At 31.0% G+C, this 16,790-nt stretch overlaps 1 protein-coding gene across 1 annotated transcript in view; it reads left to right on the top strand.

The window, feature by feature from the left end:
• LOC140436783 (uncharacterized) overlaps nt 1-12,911 on the top strand; it is a 31,016-nt gene extending 18,105 nt beyond the window's left edge. Inside the window, exon 2 of the mRNA XM_072525870.1 lies at nt 7,376-12,911. Coding sequence (XP_072381971.1) covers nt 7,376-8,589 — 1,214 coding nt within the window. The 3' untranslated portion in view covers nt 8,590-12,911. The remainder of the gene's footprint in view (nt 1-7,375) is intronic.
• Nucleotides 12,912-16,790: the final 3,879 nt, after the last annotated feature.

The following is a 16,790-nucleotide window of genomic DNA, read 5'->3' as shown; positions in this document are numbered from 1 at the left end:
AACGTTTGCGAACGGCCACTCTTGCTGGACAAAAAGAAAGGCTTTTCTTTCCTCAAAAATTTTAAAAGGTGAAATTCCTTTTAAAGGAAATAATTTTAAACTCCTGGTTTAAAAAGAAGCATTACTTATTTATTATTATTTTACATCAAAAGTTATTAAACATAATATTAACCAAATTTATCAACAAATCTTACAGTGGGGCGACAGTTGTAACGATTTTATAACAAGTTGTAACTATTTAAATCATTATTAGAAATGACAAATATCTAAATTTTTCAACGGATCTTACTTAGGGTTTACATTTGAACAAAACAGAATTCAAAATCATGGTTATGTACCAAACGTCAGAAAAAGATAATACTGACTGTTATATGTCGAAATGAAATATCAAACCTTTTTGAAATATTTATTAAATATTAAAGTTAACTTTATTTAAAAGAAATATGACAATTAGCTGATCCATAAAACTTATAATTTTATTTATTTATAATTTTTAGTTTGTCATGAAAGCAAATGTTTTTATTAACGAAAAAATGTTTAGTTTACTTGGAATAATTTTAATAAAAAGTACCTTGTATTACACTGGCTGGTATTTCCTTTAAGAAAATTCTTGTGATTGGAATTGAATCAAAAAACACTGTATCACACAAACTTCAAATGGTCTGGGACGACCCATGGAACACAAAATGGACAAATCCTGGATAGGTAGAACACTGAAACGGGCTTCGGATTATCCTGGATGACAACAAAATGCACTCTTCAAAACTCGGCCGCTCAATTCGTGCTTAACCATGTGGACCTCTCAAAATGTTGGAAACGCCGTTTTACAAATTCGTCACATAGGACAGATCACAACAAATCGGTTATTAACTAGCTCAACGAAGACTGGCAAATAGCATCTTGAGCTCAAATTCACCTCTCAACTCAAAAAAAATTGCCAGCCTTTGAAGAACTACACGCCGAAAGCTATTTCTTTCGAATCCAAATTCCCAACTCTAACTAACTGCTACTACACTACACTTGAATTTCAGATGACCAAAACGAATAACAAATTTGAAAAAAATCTGGAATAAACAACGAAACCGACTCCTATCGTGGTTCATTGAAAAGCGACATCATTCTACCAACTCGGTATAAACAAAACATAAACAGAAAAAGTCCTGTTTATTTGATCCGTTAAAATCTAATATTCGGAATGAAGATCAAACAAATGCAATTTGTGTTAATATAAACATCCTAAAAATGTTTATATTATCAATCTCAGCGACGGAAACAGATTGAGAATATTTTTCGGTGTTTTAACATATACAAGATACATCGAAATGCTACACGGTTTATAAAACTGTACTATAGAAAAATTTATAAAACTGTAGTATAGAAAAAATTTGTTGGGGACTGTATTAAAAGATGAGAAAAGTTCCATTACTGACAACCTGAAAAAAATCACCATAAAAGATGTCATTCATTTGGTGGCTGAGGCCTGGGACAACCGCCCTGAGACTTTAATTAAAAAATCATGGAAGAGGTTGTGGCCAGATTTACAATTTCAATAAGCTCCATTACTAGATGACCTAGAATCTCTACAATAACTTCCAAGATGTAACAATTAAGAAGAAAGTACAATTGCATAATGGATTGAAGCTGAAAACAATGGGCACCAGGAATTTACGAATGAAGATATTTGTAGACTTGGTTCAACCTCAAGGCAACCCTAATGAAGAAGAAGAAAGCGAGGAAGAAGTTTCCCTGCCAGATCGAGTGTCACACAAAGATGCCACTAAAGCTCTGGATGTGGCTATATGTTACGTGGAGCAGAACTCGGCTCCGGTCGATGTAATGTTTATGCGTAAATGGTTCAACACCGCTGCGTCAAGTCGCTACACCTCTATGCCTCAGAAGAAAGTGACCGACTTCTTTAAGAATGGGTCTTAGGGCTGCAAATGTTTTCGCAAGAGTGTGGACAATATTTTTGGACTCAAGTTAATTACAAGAGAACCGATATAAGTTTATGTTTAACCTTTATAAGCACTACGTATAAAGTACATATGTATTCATTTTTACGAAATTTTAAATGTCAAAGTCCTATTTATCGTATATTGTTCAATTTTCTGGTTTTACTCTGTATAATAAACATGCTTTTAAGTTTTTGTCTGGATTTTTTTTTTACTTTCGGACTTTCGGTTTGGATAAGCGGGGTTCGAATTTGCAGCGTTCTACTTTTGTACTAAGTGTAGTCAAGTTACGTTAATAAAAAAACAATAATAAAAAACTGAATTCCGGAAACGGACTAATGTGCACACAACCATTTACCGTCTAGGACCAATATATCCGGTAAAAATAGAACTAATAACTATAAAACAGTGATATGTTCCTGTAGGACTCTCGATTCCGGGGTGGAATGGTGAGGAATGGCACAGTCTAATCTCCTTTATCACGGGGTGATCATAAAGGAGACAGATGCTCATTCGGCCTGGAAGTCGGATTGAATCATTAGTGGAGAAATCCCCAAACGAATATAAGAACCAAAAATAAAAAACATTTTTCCCCAAATTTATCCACAAGTTAAATTTTGTGATTTCAGTACCCTGGGTTGGCCAGCTAAAAATAAACCTTTTATTTACTCTCTTATTACTTCCTCGCTTGAAAAAGGTTTTTGTAAAGTAGGGAAATAGAAATAATCGGCAAAAAGAGAGAAAATCTCAGAAAAAACTGGCACTTAACTAAATGCCAAGTTACTGATTTTACAGGAAATAAAATTTATAAAATGGCAAAAAGAACGAAGTTTTAAAAAATTGTCAGATGGCTGAGCAAGAATCAAATAGTAACTTACTGAAACTAAGGGCTAAAAATAAATACGTTTTCTTCCCCAAAATAACTTCTTAAAATTACTTAAATAAGGAACTTCTCAATATAAAAAAAACACGTGAATTCTTCGTGCTTCGTATCCGTGAATTTCTGGATTCTTTGAAAATCCATTTAAACGAGCGCACCATTTAAACAAATCCCTGCAGTCTTAGGCTCGCGCCTTTACCGCTTACCTACCTACGACGTTAAGTATTGATTTTAACAAAAAAAATAAAGATCAAAATTTTATAAAATATTTATCTCCATTTGTGTTAATGTACATTTATGTTGTAAAGTTGATAATAAACGAGATAATTCAATTAGTATGCATTGTCAATATTTTCCCCCTTAACTCGGAAAATATCGACCACACGAAAGCATTTTCAAAGAAGAAATTTTAGGAAATTGCGTTTACAACAATTTCAATTCTTTTCACTTTTTTTACTCAATTCAGTCGCGATTTTAAATTTATGCTACTATTGACCCTACTGACAGACCTAAAGGTTAGAAAATAAAATTTTCGGTAGTTCGCCATGCAAGATTAAATGGCATATCGACTGAACTAGTGGTAGCAACGCTCTTATATCGCCTGGTGGTCCTCAGTATAGCTGTTTATCCTACAGGGGAGATGGAAGGATAAAGGATGGATAGGGAGTCGATGATATTTTCTGATTGTACTCGGAGTTCGGATCTAATGTTACTGGTCCTGGTCACTGACCATTTGGTGGCTGTAAATTGTGCAGCAGACTTGGAAGGTGGAAGTGACGGCCTAAGCGGCTTCAGATTTTCGCAACAGTTGCCGAAAACACAGTAATAGGGAACGATTGCTGCGCCTTTCAGCGTCCGGCGGCCATCCGCTGCATCGACGCCGGACGCTATTTGGACTGTTCTTGGTTTCATCGGTCTTGCTCCTCTTACATTAGTAGGGACCAAGAGCAATTACTCAGTCTTTCCATCACGTCGAGGTTATTCCACAGCCCAGGAAAGATAATTAAATGCTTTAACATCAGGGATTTAAGTATTACTATGTTATAATTCTCTTAGTTTTAATAGTCATATAGATTCAGCGTACGACAAAAACCGATGAAAAAGTTGGGTTTCGTAAAGGGAATAACTCGTAACTTAAAAAAATATAATCTGGACTAAAGGCTAAACTAGATTAGGAGGTTTAAAAAAGTTGAAAATATTTGTCCCTTTATATATATATATATATATATATATATATATATATATATATATATATATATATATATATATATATACTGTTATGATGTATTGTTTGTGAATGATGAGCAATGAATGTTTTTTAATAATATAGGGTTTTTATCGCGGTTCTCAAAGAATTAGTTTGTAAGTACTTTTTTAAATTATCTTTATTATATCTATTATGAAACACACATATATATCTAACCTAGCCAATGTAAATTTAAAATAAACTATCTTTAAATTGAAATTCTTATGAAACTAATTAAATTCTATAGACAATGTAAAATTTAAACAAACTATCTTCAAAATTGAAATTGTTATGACACTAACTAAATTATATTAACAAAATTTTGTACCTTTCTGTCACTGAATGCCTAAATGAACTGTTTTCCACTATATAGATTCTAATCACCACTCAATGTCTTCGTGCTTCGGTTATCCTTGTTTTTGTGAAATTACTTTTTCCAATTATCAGCTTCCACCAATTTAAAATATATTTCTTCTTAAGCATTTATAAACCACCAAGCAAACCAGCAAACAGCATTTATATTTATTCTTCTTTTCAATATACCAATATCCAATCACCAAATATATTATATATTTATATTTATTCTTCTTTTCAATATACCAATATCCAATCACCAAATATATTATATAATTTTAATATTCCATTAATACTTCTTCCATTATCCAATCACTGTTCGCCTTGCACCCTTGGAAAACAACTGATTATCTTTTCTCCCTCAAAAATCTAGCTAAACTCTCATTCCTACATAGCTATTCCACCTTTTTTAATCTCCTTCAATCAAAGATCGTCATACGTATCCCCATCTACCATTTAGATAACATACAAACAATTTTACCTCCAATTATAAATTTCCTAAAAACTATTAACATGCTAATCGTTTCTACAAATTCTTAAAAACTAACGGAGAATTATACATTTTAAATATTTCGATTCTATTGTCTTATTCACCTTATCGCGTACAAGTCTATTTGGAAAATCCACTCATTGTTCCATTATTTCACTACGTTCACTCAAATATATTTTACAAAGAAAATAATTTATGCATATCTTTAAATTTTGTTTACTACAGGTAATCCAAAGATAATGGACTTTCATTTCTTCGAAATATCTTTTATAGTTTATCAGTTGAAATATTTTGAATTATTATATTTTATACTTTGAAATATATTAAGAGCAAACCAATATTATTTTCTATTTTTACATAGCATAAAAACCCTCCAGGATAATTTGAAAATTTATTTAGATGGTCTATTTAGTAATTTTAATTTTATCGTTGGCTGATAAAATGAATCATAACAATATATATATATATATATATATATATATATATCGAGAAAAGGAGTACGACCGTCAATCCAAAATAAACTAAGGTACACTCGAAGAGTGGTGGGTTTTTCGGTCAAAGTGGAGAAATAAAAGACAAAGAAGGTGGCTACTTCATCTATTTATTGAAGACGTTTCGCTTTCTGCTCAGAAAGCATCATCAGTTCATCTAAAAAGAACAATATGAAACCAAACATCCATAGAGAAGTTACAACAAAAGTGTGTTACCTTACAAAGACATGTAGCAGTCAGTGATGTTAAAAATATGAAAAAGCTTACGAAACTGGACATTCAGAATTAACGTTGTATGAAATTAATTGAAACTAGGTATAGTTTGCAATTTAACAAAATTAGCACAGCAAAAGAACATGTGATAAACATACATGTATATAAAAAAGTTATTATAAAAACTTAAGTAAAAAACATTAAGGTTTATTTTAAAGTGTAAAGAACTAGAAAGATCATAAGAATGCACTTCCAACAAATTTATTTAATAAATTAGATTTTAATTTTAACTTTAGGTAACATTATAAGTTATATAAGATTAATAGTAATAAGATAAAATGAAGTTACCAGTCTTTAGCTTACTGAGTCTCGCCGATAAATGAATTTACAGGTTTAACACCCACGCAAATAACGTGAATAGAAGTGGCCTTGAGGTCAAAATGACATAAACAGCAAGGCAACCTACCAACCTCTATATAATAATGCAGTATATTCAAAGAATGTGATAAATTTGGTTGACAGCTTTTCCTTTCATTGTTTGGTTTTTTAACGACAAGCTGTCAACCAAATTTATCACATTTTTTGAATATACCGCCTTATTATATAGAGGTTGGTAGGTTGCCTTGCTGTTTATGTCATTTTGACCTCAAGGCCACTTCTATTCACGTTGTTTGCGTGGGTGTTAAACCTGTAAATTCATTTATCGGCGAGACTCAGTAAGCTAAAGACTGGTAACTTCATTTTATCTTATTACTATTAATCTTATATAACTTATAATGTTACCTAAAGTTAAAATTAAAATCTAATTTATTAAATAAATTTGTTGGAAGTGCATTCTTATGATCTTTCTAGTTCTTTACACTTTAAAATAAACCTTAATGTTTTTTACTTAAGTTTTTATAATAACTTTTTTATATACATGTATGTTTATCACATGTTCTTTTGCTGTGCTAATTTTGTTAAATTACAAACTATACCTAGTTTCAATTAATTGTTTTATACAACGTTAATTCTGAATGTCCAGTTTCGTAAGCTTTTTCATATTTTTAACATCATTGACTGCTACATGTCTTTGTAAGGTAACACACTTTTGTTGTAACTTCTCTATGGATGTTTGGTTTCATATTGTTCTTTTTAGATGAACTGATGATGCTTTCTGAGCAGAAAGCGAAACGTCTTCAATAAATAGATGAAGTAGCCACCTTCTTTGTCTTTTATTTCTCCACTTTGACCGAAAAAACCCACCACTCCTCGAGTGTACCTTAGTTTATATATATATATATATATATATATATATATATATATATATATATATATATATATATATATAATATAGATTACATTGTTTGTCACCGTCCTTTTTCTTGAGAGCTGAAGAAAACAAGGAGACTACACTATTTTTGGAACTAATTGAAAAATATAATTCATTGAAAAATAATTTCTTCCGTTATATATGATTATTTACACAACACTGCTATTGTTGTTAAAAACACTGTTAACAATAACAGTGTTGTTGTTTAAATAATCATATTTTGTGATTTTAAAACGTTTTTGTCTTGTTTGATATTTTAATTTATTTTAATATTATTCTTGTAGGCTGTTATTTTAATTGTATTTCGGCTCTATTGTAAAACTTTTTTTTTCTTTTTATAGAATTGGACTTGCCTGTAAATAAGTAAATAATATTTAGATTTAATATATTTTAGCTATATTTTTTGGCGAAAAAATATATGTTAGTTTTTATTTTAGGCTTTCGCCAAGAGGAGAATACATTGGAAAGTATGAAAACAATACCTGTACATACATATAATAAAGAACACCATTTGAGTCAATCAGTTGAAGAAAATACATTAAAATGTGAAATTTGTGTTAAGCAACTTGCCAATAGACGTTCATTAAATCAACACATGAAAATTCACACCGGAGAAAAGCCATACAAGTGTGAAATTTGTTTAAAGCAGTTTTCTCAAATAAGTAATAAGAAACAACATATGATATTGCACAGTGGAGAAAAACCATACAAGTGTGAAATTTGTTCTAAACAGTTCACACTAAAAGGTAATTTAAACGCACATTTGAGACTACACACTGGAGAAATGCCTTACAAGTGTGAAGTTTGTTTTAGGCAATTTGCCCATAAACGTTTATTAAATCAACATATGAACATTCACACTGGAGAAAAGCCATACAAATGTGAAATTTGTTTAAAGCAGTTTTCTCACCAAAGTACTATGAAACAACATATGAGATTGCACACTGGAGAAAAACCATACAAGTGTGAAATTTGTTTAAAGCAGTTTTCTCAATTAAGTACTACGAAACAACATATGAGATTGCACACTGGAGAAAAACCATACAAATGTGAAATTTGTTTTAAGCATTTTAGTGAAAAGACAATTTTGAAAAAGCATTTGAGAGTGCACTCTGGAGAAAAACCATACAAGTGTGAAATTTGTTTAAAGCAGTTTTCTCAACTAAGTAATATGAAACAACATATGAGATTACACAGTGGAGAAAAACCATACACATGTGAAATTTGTTTAAAGCAGTTTTCTCAACTAAGTACTATGAAACAACATATGAGATTTCACACTGGAGAAAATCTATACAAATGTGAAATTTGTATAAAGCAGTTTCCTTATCTAATTAGTATGAAACAGCATATGAGAGTACACACTGGAGAAAAACCATACAAGTGTGAAATTTGTTTTAAACAGTTCGCAATACAAGGTAATTTAAAAATACATTTGAGACTGCACACTGGAGAAATGCCTTACAAGTGTAAAATTTGTTTTAAGCAATTTACTCATAAATGTTCTTTAGATGTACATACACGTATTCACACTGGCGATAAACCTTACAATTGTGAAATTTGTCTTAAGCAGTTTGCAGTAAAAGGTAGTTTAAAAAAACATTTTAGACTGCACACTGCAGAAATGCCTACAAGTGTGAAATTTGTTTAAAGCGCCTTTCTCAACAAAGTAGTATGATACAATATATGAGATTGCACACTGGAGAAAAACCATACAAGTGTGAAATTTGTTTTAAACAGTTCGCAATAAAAGGTAATTTAAAAAAGTATTTGAGACTGCACACTGAAGAGATGCGTTACAATTGTTAAATTTGTTTAAAGCAATTTTCTTAATTAAGAAAATTACGAAAAAAACATTGTATGAGTTTGCACATTGAAGAAAAATCTTAAAATGATAAATTTTTATTAATTAGTTTTTAAATTACGTAATATGTAACATTTGTTTTAAGTAGTTTTCCCAAAAAGATTAAAAAAACTGCACACACATTTTTTTTGAAAGGTTTTTCCTTAATTTCCCTAAGATTCTTAAATATGCTGTGTTGTTTTAGGACCAGGTGATTAGAACAAAAAATTGAGAATCTTTAATGGAAAATTTGTATTATAAAAAAATTTAAACAGTAAAGGCATTTTATTAGATGTTTCTAAAGTAAGATGATAATATCAAAGAATATAGATCCATATAGAAGAATTTTTCACTGTCATTTTTTAGCGTCGGCAAAGGTTATACACAAAATCAGAAGTTGATACATGATTTGTACAACTAAGGAACGGTCATGTCAGCGCTATTACTGCTTCTAAAATAAGAAAGAGTGGGGTAACAAATGCAACTTTAGATATTTTTAATAGCAATAAATTTTTGCGTTTTATAAAATTTTTTGAAGAAAATAAAATATTATTTTAACTTTTAATAAATGAATCTTTTTGAAAAAATATGATTCAAATTTTTAATTCAAATATGTACAAATCTACCAATATTATAACTAAAACTCTCTTCTTATAAACTATAAATAAAATTAAATAAAAGTCAATCACCGAAAGAGAAAGCTCAAAAAATTGTAAGGTGTTTCGATCAAAAAACAATTGCTGATCTTGTTAGTACGCTAGAATAGCTTTTTTGCAAATACATCAAAGAATTATTTTTTACAATTTGAAAATTCGAAGTTGTGAAGTATAATTTCGGATTTTTAAATTAAAACAAATAAATAAGTAAGTCTCAAATAACGCCTCACTAGAGCTCAACAAAGGTAGATGAGAAAAAAGGCAAACATGGCTGCTGGGACATGAACCATAGCAAATCCCAAGAAAACCAAATCAGCAACACCCGAGGATAAGAAAGACTTCGGGAGAATACCATCGGGCTCAAGCAAATTTAATCAGTCACTAGATGGAGGGCCTGTGGGAGGGAGCAAACTTAAATATAATTGATCCAAATAATATCCAGATTATATTTTAGTAAATGTCATAAATTTATACATAAAATTTATTTTATTTTTATTTAATGTCATCAGTTTAGTTTCAATTAAATATAAATCAGTTTAAGACTATTTGTAATAATTTCACCAATATTTATTCATTGTGTAAATTATGTTTTACTAGTAGTTGTTATTTTAAAACAAGATTAAATAGTACCCATACAGCGTAACAATTTTCACATGGACTATTCATTAAAAGTTACTGTTAAATATTTCAAAAATAATTCAAGAATGCTTTTTGTTATTAAAAGATTACGGATGAAATGGAAGTTTGTAAGTTTCGGCGAAATGGAAAATTTCAAAATTTAGTAAAAATTTTCATTGAATACTTTTTTGAACAAGACAATTGTTTAATGAAATAATTTCGAAAATAGTCTAAAACGCTTAATGAAAAGTCCTGAGAAAATGAAATTTTTGATTGAATAAATTTTGAAATGTTTGAAAAATGTTTCGTTAATTTTTGGACAGGAAAACAGTATAATAAAAAGTTACGTGACGGTTTTTCGTAGTATTGGAACAAACCTATTTTTAATTTAAAGTTATAAAATTTTATTTCCATGAAATAAAAAAATAAATACTTAATATTGTAAATTTCACACCTTTTTAAGTTTTAAAATTAAAACTTAATTTGAAACTAAAATTGAATATATTAAAAATAAAACTTTTATTGTGAACAAAAAAAGACAGTTTGCAAATCAATGGCGTCGAAATTTGATTAAGCGTATAAGTTAAATAAATAGCTCCGTTCGTACTCTTTTCGCACTTCACCCTAACTGTATATTTCATGACGGTTTTAAATGCGTCTATATTCTTTGATAGTCTGCTGTGTCTCGGCGCTTTTTATGAAAAGTGTTAAAACGTGGAACTATTTTATTTAAAATAAACACCTCTAAATGGACCGTGGAAGTGATGACGTAGATTTTATTGACATCTGTCAGTTTCACTTTCCAAACAAACCTTGTTTAGTGTGGATAATTTGTATTTTTCGTTATTTTTTCGTTTTTTTACAGAATCTTTCCGCTTTTTGCAATATCTAACTATTCTAATAGTTACTACAATAATTTTACAAGGTTGTGTAAATAATAAAGCATGTTGTTTTATAAAAATAACAATAAAATGAATGTATCAATAAAGTAAGGTTAGAATGTCTTTAATTTAAACTTTTAAACTATATTTCATATAAATAGAACACTAAATTATGATAGTATTATTGTAAAAAACACTATACTTAAAAAAAAGCAGCAGAGGAAGCAAAATGTTAACTTTATAGAAATTAAAAAGTCTTGAGATTGGGCATTTCAACTTTTGTTTGGAAAGTAATTGACAGTTGTGACGTCACACTTCCACTGTCCATTAAAAAAAATCAGACGCCTATGAAACTAATACTTCGAGCATTTCCGAAGCAATCCGAACTGTAAGTTGCAACTATCTTCCATCTTAGTAGATTCTCCTTGTTTGAACACAGCCTGATGTGCCTCACTTCCTTTTTGTTGGCGACTTAAAAGTAGATATGTCTACTCAACCTCAAAACCAACATAATTGCTTACTTTAATGCAAAGGATCTGTACCATCTCAGAAAATATAGGTAAAACTAAAAAAAAAAGGATCTATTAAAATATATAGATATACCTGAATGATCTGAAATATGCTCAAGATATAATTTTGATATCTCATAAAAAAAAACAAATTTAAAATTGAAGGTGGAAGAATTAATTAAACAGAAATAAAACTAAATCCCAGTAAAACAAAAGCTCTGATAAGTATAGATGAACTCAGCCAAGAATACCTAGATCAACAATAGAGCATTATCTGCTCCAATACAGAGGGTTTCCTATTTACAATTCAGGATCAGTAGTACCAAAAACAAACTCACTCACTAATATCGTCAAAGAACTTCAAGGGCAAAATGACAAATGTTTACCCTTTCTAAACATTTCTAATTTCTCATCGGTTTTATTACAAATTTCATTGATTTTACGGGAAGTTTCTCTGATTATTTTCATGTTGGGTCGTCTAATTTCTCACCAGTTTTATTAAAAGTTTCATAGGTTTTACGAGACGTTTCTCTGTTTATTTTCATATTGGGTAGTCTCCATTCTCAATTATATCGTTTTTGACCTTTTTAATTCACTATAATCTTCACCGTCTGCACCGAAAACAGGATATCTTTTTTTTAAGACAAGGACCTGGGACCGGCAACAAGATCATTTAAATAGTAAATCTACTCAATGATCATGTAGGCGGAGTTAAAAAAACTATATATGTGTAAATAAATAAAACATAAAACCTTTCTACTTCCATATATTTTATCCAACGTGCCAACGTGAATAAAACACAGATACCACGAGAAAAGATATATCAAAGCTATAAGATTAAAGTAGAACTGAGAAATTAGCAAGAAAGACATTCAAATATTAATTAGATACGATATATTTAAAATTACTTGTTTAACTTTTTTGTTATGTGTTGAATGTGGCTGTGGACCGAGCATCGGCGACTCAGTTTGTTTAAAGATTATTCTAGAATACTATTTATCGAAGCCGTCCGTGAACATCTATTTGGACAGAGATCTATGTTTCAATTTAGTAAGGAAAATATATTGAACCAAAAGTCCACTGCTGAACGTAGGCCCCTTCCTCGTGTTTCCAACCCCATCTATCTTGCGTCATTCTCATCCAGTTTTTATTTTGTCTTCTTAAATAGTCAATCCATGATGTAGGTGGACGACCGACGCTTTTTTGTCTTCCCTTGGTCTCCATTCTAATAACCTCGCTGATCCGTTATTCTATGTGTCCTGCCCATCTCCATTTTAGTCTGGCTATCCTTTCGATGACGCCAGTCATCTTGGTTCTTCTCTTGACCTCTTCGTTTTTGAAGTTATACTTCTATACGCGCGCTCCACGTTAGAAATTTGTATGGGAGTGAATCTGTGAAATCATTACATATGTAAGATAATGAGTAAGAGAGAGACAGAAGATATATTTTCTCTCTCTTCCTCTCTCGAATATAAAAATGTTCCATTTGTATATATATATATATATATATATATATATATATATATTTAATATTATATATATTTTATATATATATATATATATATATATATATATATATATATATATATAATATATAAACTATTTATTAATATTATTATTTATGTGATATGTTTTGTATTATTTATTAAATGTTCATAATTATATTAGTCTTTTGTACATATTTCAAAATAATAATCTCAATAAATCACTGTATGACCCAGAACTGTCAATTTTAAAATCCGTTTGTGTTATGTCCTCGGTAGTATAGTAATCAGTATCCTTGCCTGTCACGCGGGAGACCGGGGTTCGATTCCCAGTCGGGGAGGACTTTTTTATTAATATTATTACATGATAAATTAAACATTTTTAAATACTTATGAATATTGCATTTTAATTTGTATTGTATTATTATATTGAATTATGTTGGACTGTATTGTAGTGTATTTTTTTATGTATATTATTGGTATTTTTAAATACTTTGAATATTGCATTTTAATTTGTATTGTATTATTATATTGAATTATGTTGGAGTGTATTGTATTGTATTTTTATATTAATAACAAAATAAACAATGAATTTTACTGCAGAGTATGTGTAAAAAAATTTTGCATTCAACTCCTTTCATACATATATGAAAATAAAAATATACATTTTCATCAAAATATTGATTCAATCCTTCATTTACTATACTCCTATTACAGGTCAAATGTTGTTTATTAATTGTTTAAATTTAAAAGTATTTCTGCTCCATATGCCATTACTGTAATTACTGGGATTACATTGATCAAATATTTTTCTCTTTAGGTATGTGGGCAGCTCACTTTTAAAAGTTTCTCCCAGCTTTCTATATGCTGCCCACCCAAGACCGATTCTTCTCTTCAGTTCATGGGTGTGATTATCCCTGCCAATCATAGTCTTATGTCCTAAGTATTTATATTTATCTACGAGTTCTAGCCCATCAATACTGATGTTTTGGTTGGGTACCAAATTTTCTATTATTTTTGTTTTCGAAATGTTTATATTTAAGAAATTCATTTTCAGTAACAACGGGTGCCTGTACCATGTCTCTTGACATTAAGTCCTCAGCTATTATGAATATATCATTAGCGAAACAAAAATCAGTCCACAGTTTCAAGTTTCTCAGATGGATCACACTTGAATGTGATCATATTTATAAAAAAAAACAGAAACACAGTACTTCTCCTCTAGTAGGGTACTTATTCTGGCGTATTTCTGTCCTCGAAAATACTGGTCATTCATCGATATCAGTATCTTTTGCATAGAAAAGAGCAATAAGGCAGTAGCTATTAGTAAAAAAAGAGCCAGACTGAATTAACTCTGGAAGAAAGCAGTGACAGAATACAAAAAACATATTGGTATGAGAAATATTAGAAAGGGAAAAGAAAATTCATTGGTCAATTATTTACCTTAAAAGAACACTTAGAAAAAAACTAATTACAAGAAAACTTGTTAGCCTCAACCTTAATAAGATTCTTGCTTATTTATACAATGACAAATTTAAGTACCAAATTTAAATACTCTAGCTGCTTTCCTTCTCCCACAAACTAAATCATGCCACCACCCGTTAATTGTGGAAATGACATAATGCTTTAACTGTCGTTACCTAGTCTTACCAAAATCTTAAGTTCACTGTACTGCTCCCCTAGTAGGGTACTTATCCTGGCGTATTTTTATCCGCGAAAATAGTGGAAATTCTTCCGACACCTATAAATTTTGCATAGAAAAGGACAATAAGGGAGTAGATACTACCAGAAAAAGGGCCCAACTGAATTAACCCTCGAAGAAACCAGTGGCAGAACACATTAAAAATATTCATATGAGAAAGATTAGAAAGGGAAAGCAAAATTCATTAATTAGTTATTTACCTTGGAAGAAAATTTATATAAAAATTTTTTTACAATAGGGTTTGTTTATTGAAAAAGCATTATATTGTTCTGAAGCTATTTTCTTGTAAAATTTTGAAAAACTGAAACGTCAATAAACTTACTTTAACCTTCAATTGTGGCTTATTCCAATTAAAATAGTAATTACTTGAAAAATCATAATAAAATCACAAAAGACGAATATAAAATTCCCCAGTTACCATATCTACAGGAACGAGTACAGACCAAATTTAGGAGGACTAACCATACTAGTTAGAAGAGGAATGTAAACCATCCGGCACTGATTAAAATAAAATACCATCCTGCGTTTCTGAGACACACACACTCACACACAACAAAGTAAGTTTTTTTTCTTTTTTGTGATTTTTTTTGTAGGATGTCTGAAATGAAAGTTTTATTAGTACATATAAAAGATCTTATACTCGGTTCGCTATTCCCAGTCCAAACTGTCTAGTGAATTTAGTAATTATTTTTTTGCGAAGTTAGTTACTTTTTGACAGACTAAAAGTGGCTGGAAATTACTATACAACCAAGCACACGTACTCATAGCCAATATTAATACGAGATGTGTTTTTTAAGTAAGTACCGTTTTGGAATTAAAAAAAGACGTGCAAAGATATGGCAATAATTTTATTTTTACATGAAAGCCTGTACCTTAATCTACTTTTCTACATAATTTCCGTGAATATTGAGGCACTTGTCATAACGTGGCACCAGTTTTTGAATACCCTCCTGATAAAATTCTGCCGCCTGACTTGTTAACCACTGCCTCACAAATGTTTTGACTTCGTTATCGTCTTGAAGACGCTGACCGCCCAGGTGTTTCTTCAAGTGCTGGAACAAATGGTAGTCGCTGGGCGCCAGATCAGGGCTGTATGGAGAATGATCTAGAGTTTCCCATTTAAATGATTTGATGAGATCTTTGGTCTGATTAGCCATATGTGGACGGGCATTGTCATGCAGCAAAACGATACCCTTACTCAACTTGCCACGTCTTTTGTTCTGGATTGCACGACGCAGATTTTTCAATGTCTCACAATAAGACGCTGCATTGATTGTCTCATTACGAGCAGAAACTCCACTAGCAATACTCCTTTTCTGTCCCAAAAAACTGTGCACATGATTTTCCGGGCAGAAATTGTTTGCTTAAACTTCACTCTTTTGGGCGATGATGAATGTCGCCATTCCATGGATTGTTGTTTCGATTCTGGTGTGACGTAGGCCACCCACGTTTCGTCACCAGTAACAATTTGGTCTAAAAAATCTTCACCTTCACTGTGGTACCGCTCAAGGAAAGTCAATGCACTGCCTAAACGTTGGGTTTTGTGCAAATCCGTCAACATTTTTGGAACCCAACGTGAACACAATTTCCGGTAATTCAAGTTTTCGGTAATAAGGCGATACAAAACACTACGAGAATACTGAGGAAAGCAGTCGGACAATGATGAAATTGTAAAGCGTCTGTTTTCTCTCACCTTTTCATCCACTTTCTGCACCAAATTTTCATTAACGACCGAAGGACGCCCACTCCGTTCTTCATCATGCACATTTGTGCGGCCATCTTTAAATGCTCTCACCCATTTCCTTACCATTCCATCACTCATAATGATTTGTCCGTAAACTTCAATGCTGTTCACGATGAATATCGATCGGTTTTACGCCTTTAGCACTAAGAAATCGTATAACAGCCTGTACTTCACGATCAGCGTGACTCACGATTGTTGGAGGCATCTTAAACACTGGAGTAAACAAGTATACAATGAAGAATCAGACTGTAATGGCGTCAGTGCGTAGCCAAGAGATGTAGGTAATCAGCGCTCATACGCGGAACGCCGACCGTAGCGCTGCGGCGGCGGAATCGCAAAACGGTACTTACTTAAAAACATGCCTCGTAGTAAACAAACTAAATAGTAAATAAAATAGAACTTTGCGAATTACCGA

Source organism: Diabrotica undecimpunctata, chromosome 3 (assembly GCF_040954645.1).
Source record: "Diabrotica undecimpunctata isolate CICGRU chromosome 3, icDiaUnde3, whole genome shotgun sequence".
In the NCBI taxonomy this organism is placed as follows: domain Eukaryota; kingdom Metazoa; phylum Arthropoda; class Insecta; order Coleoptera; family Chrysomelidae; genus Diabrotica; species Diabrotica undecimpunctata.
This window is presented reverse-complemented; position numbering and strand designations above follow the sequence as displayed.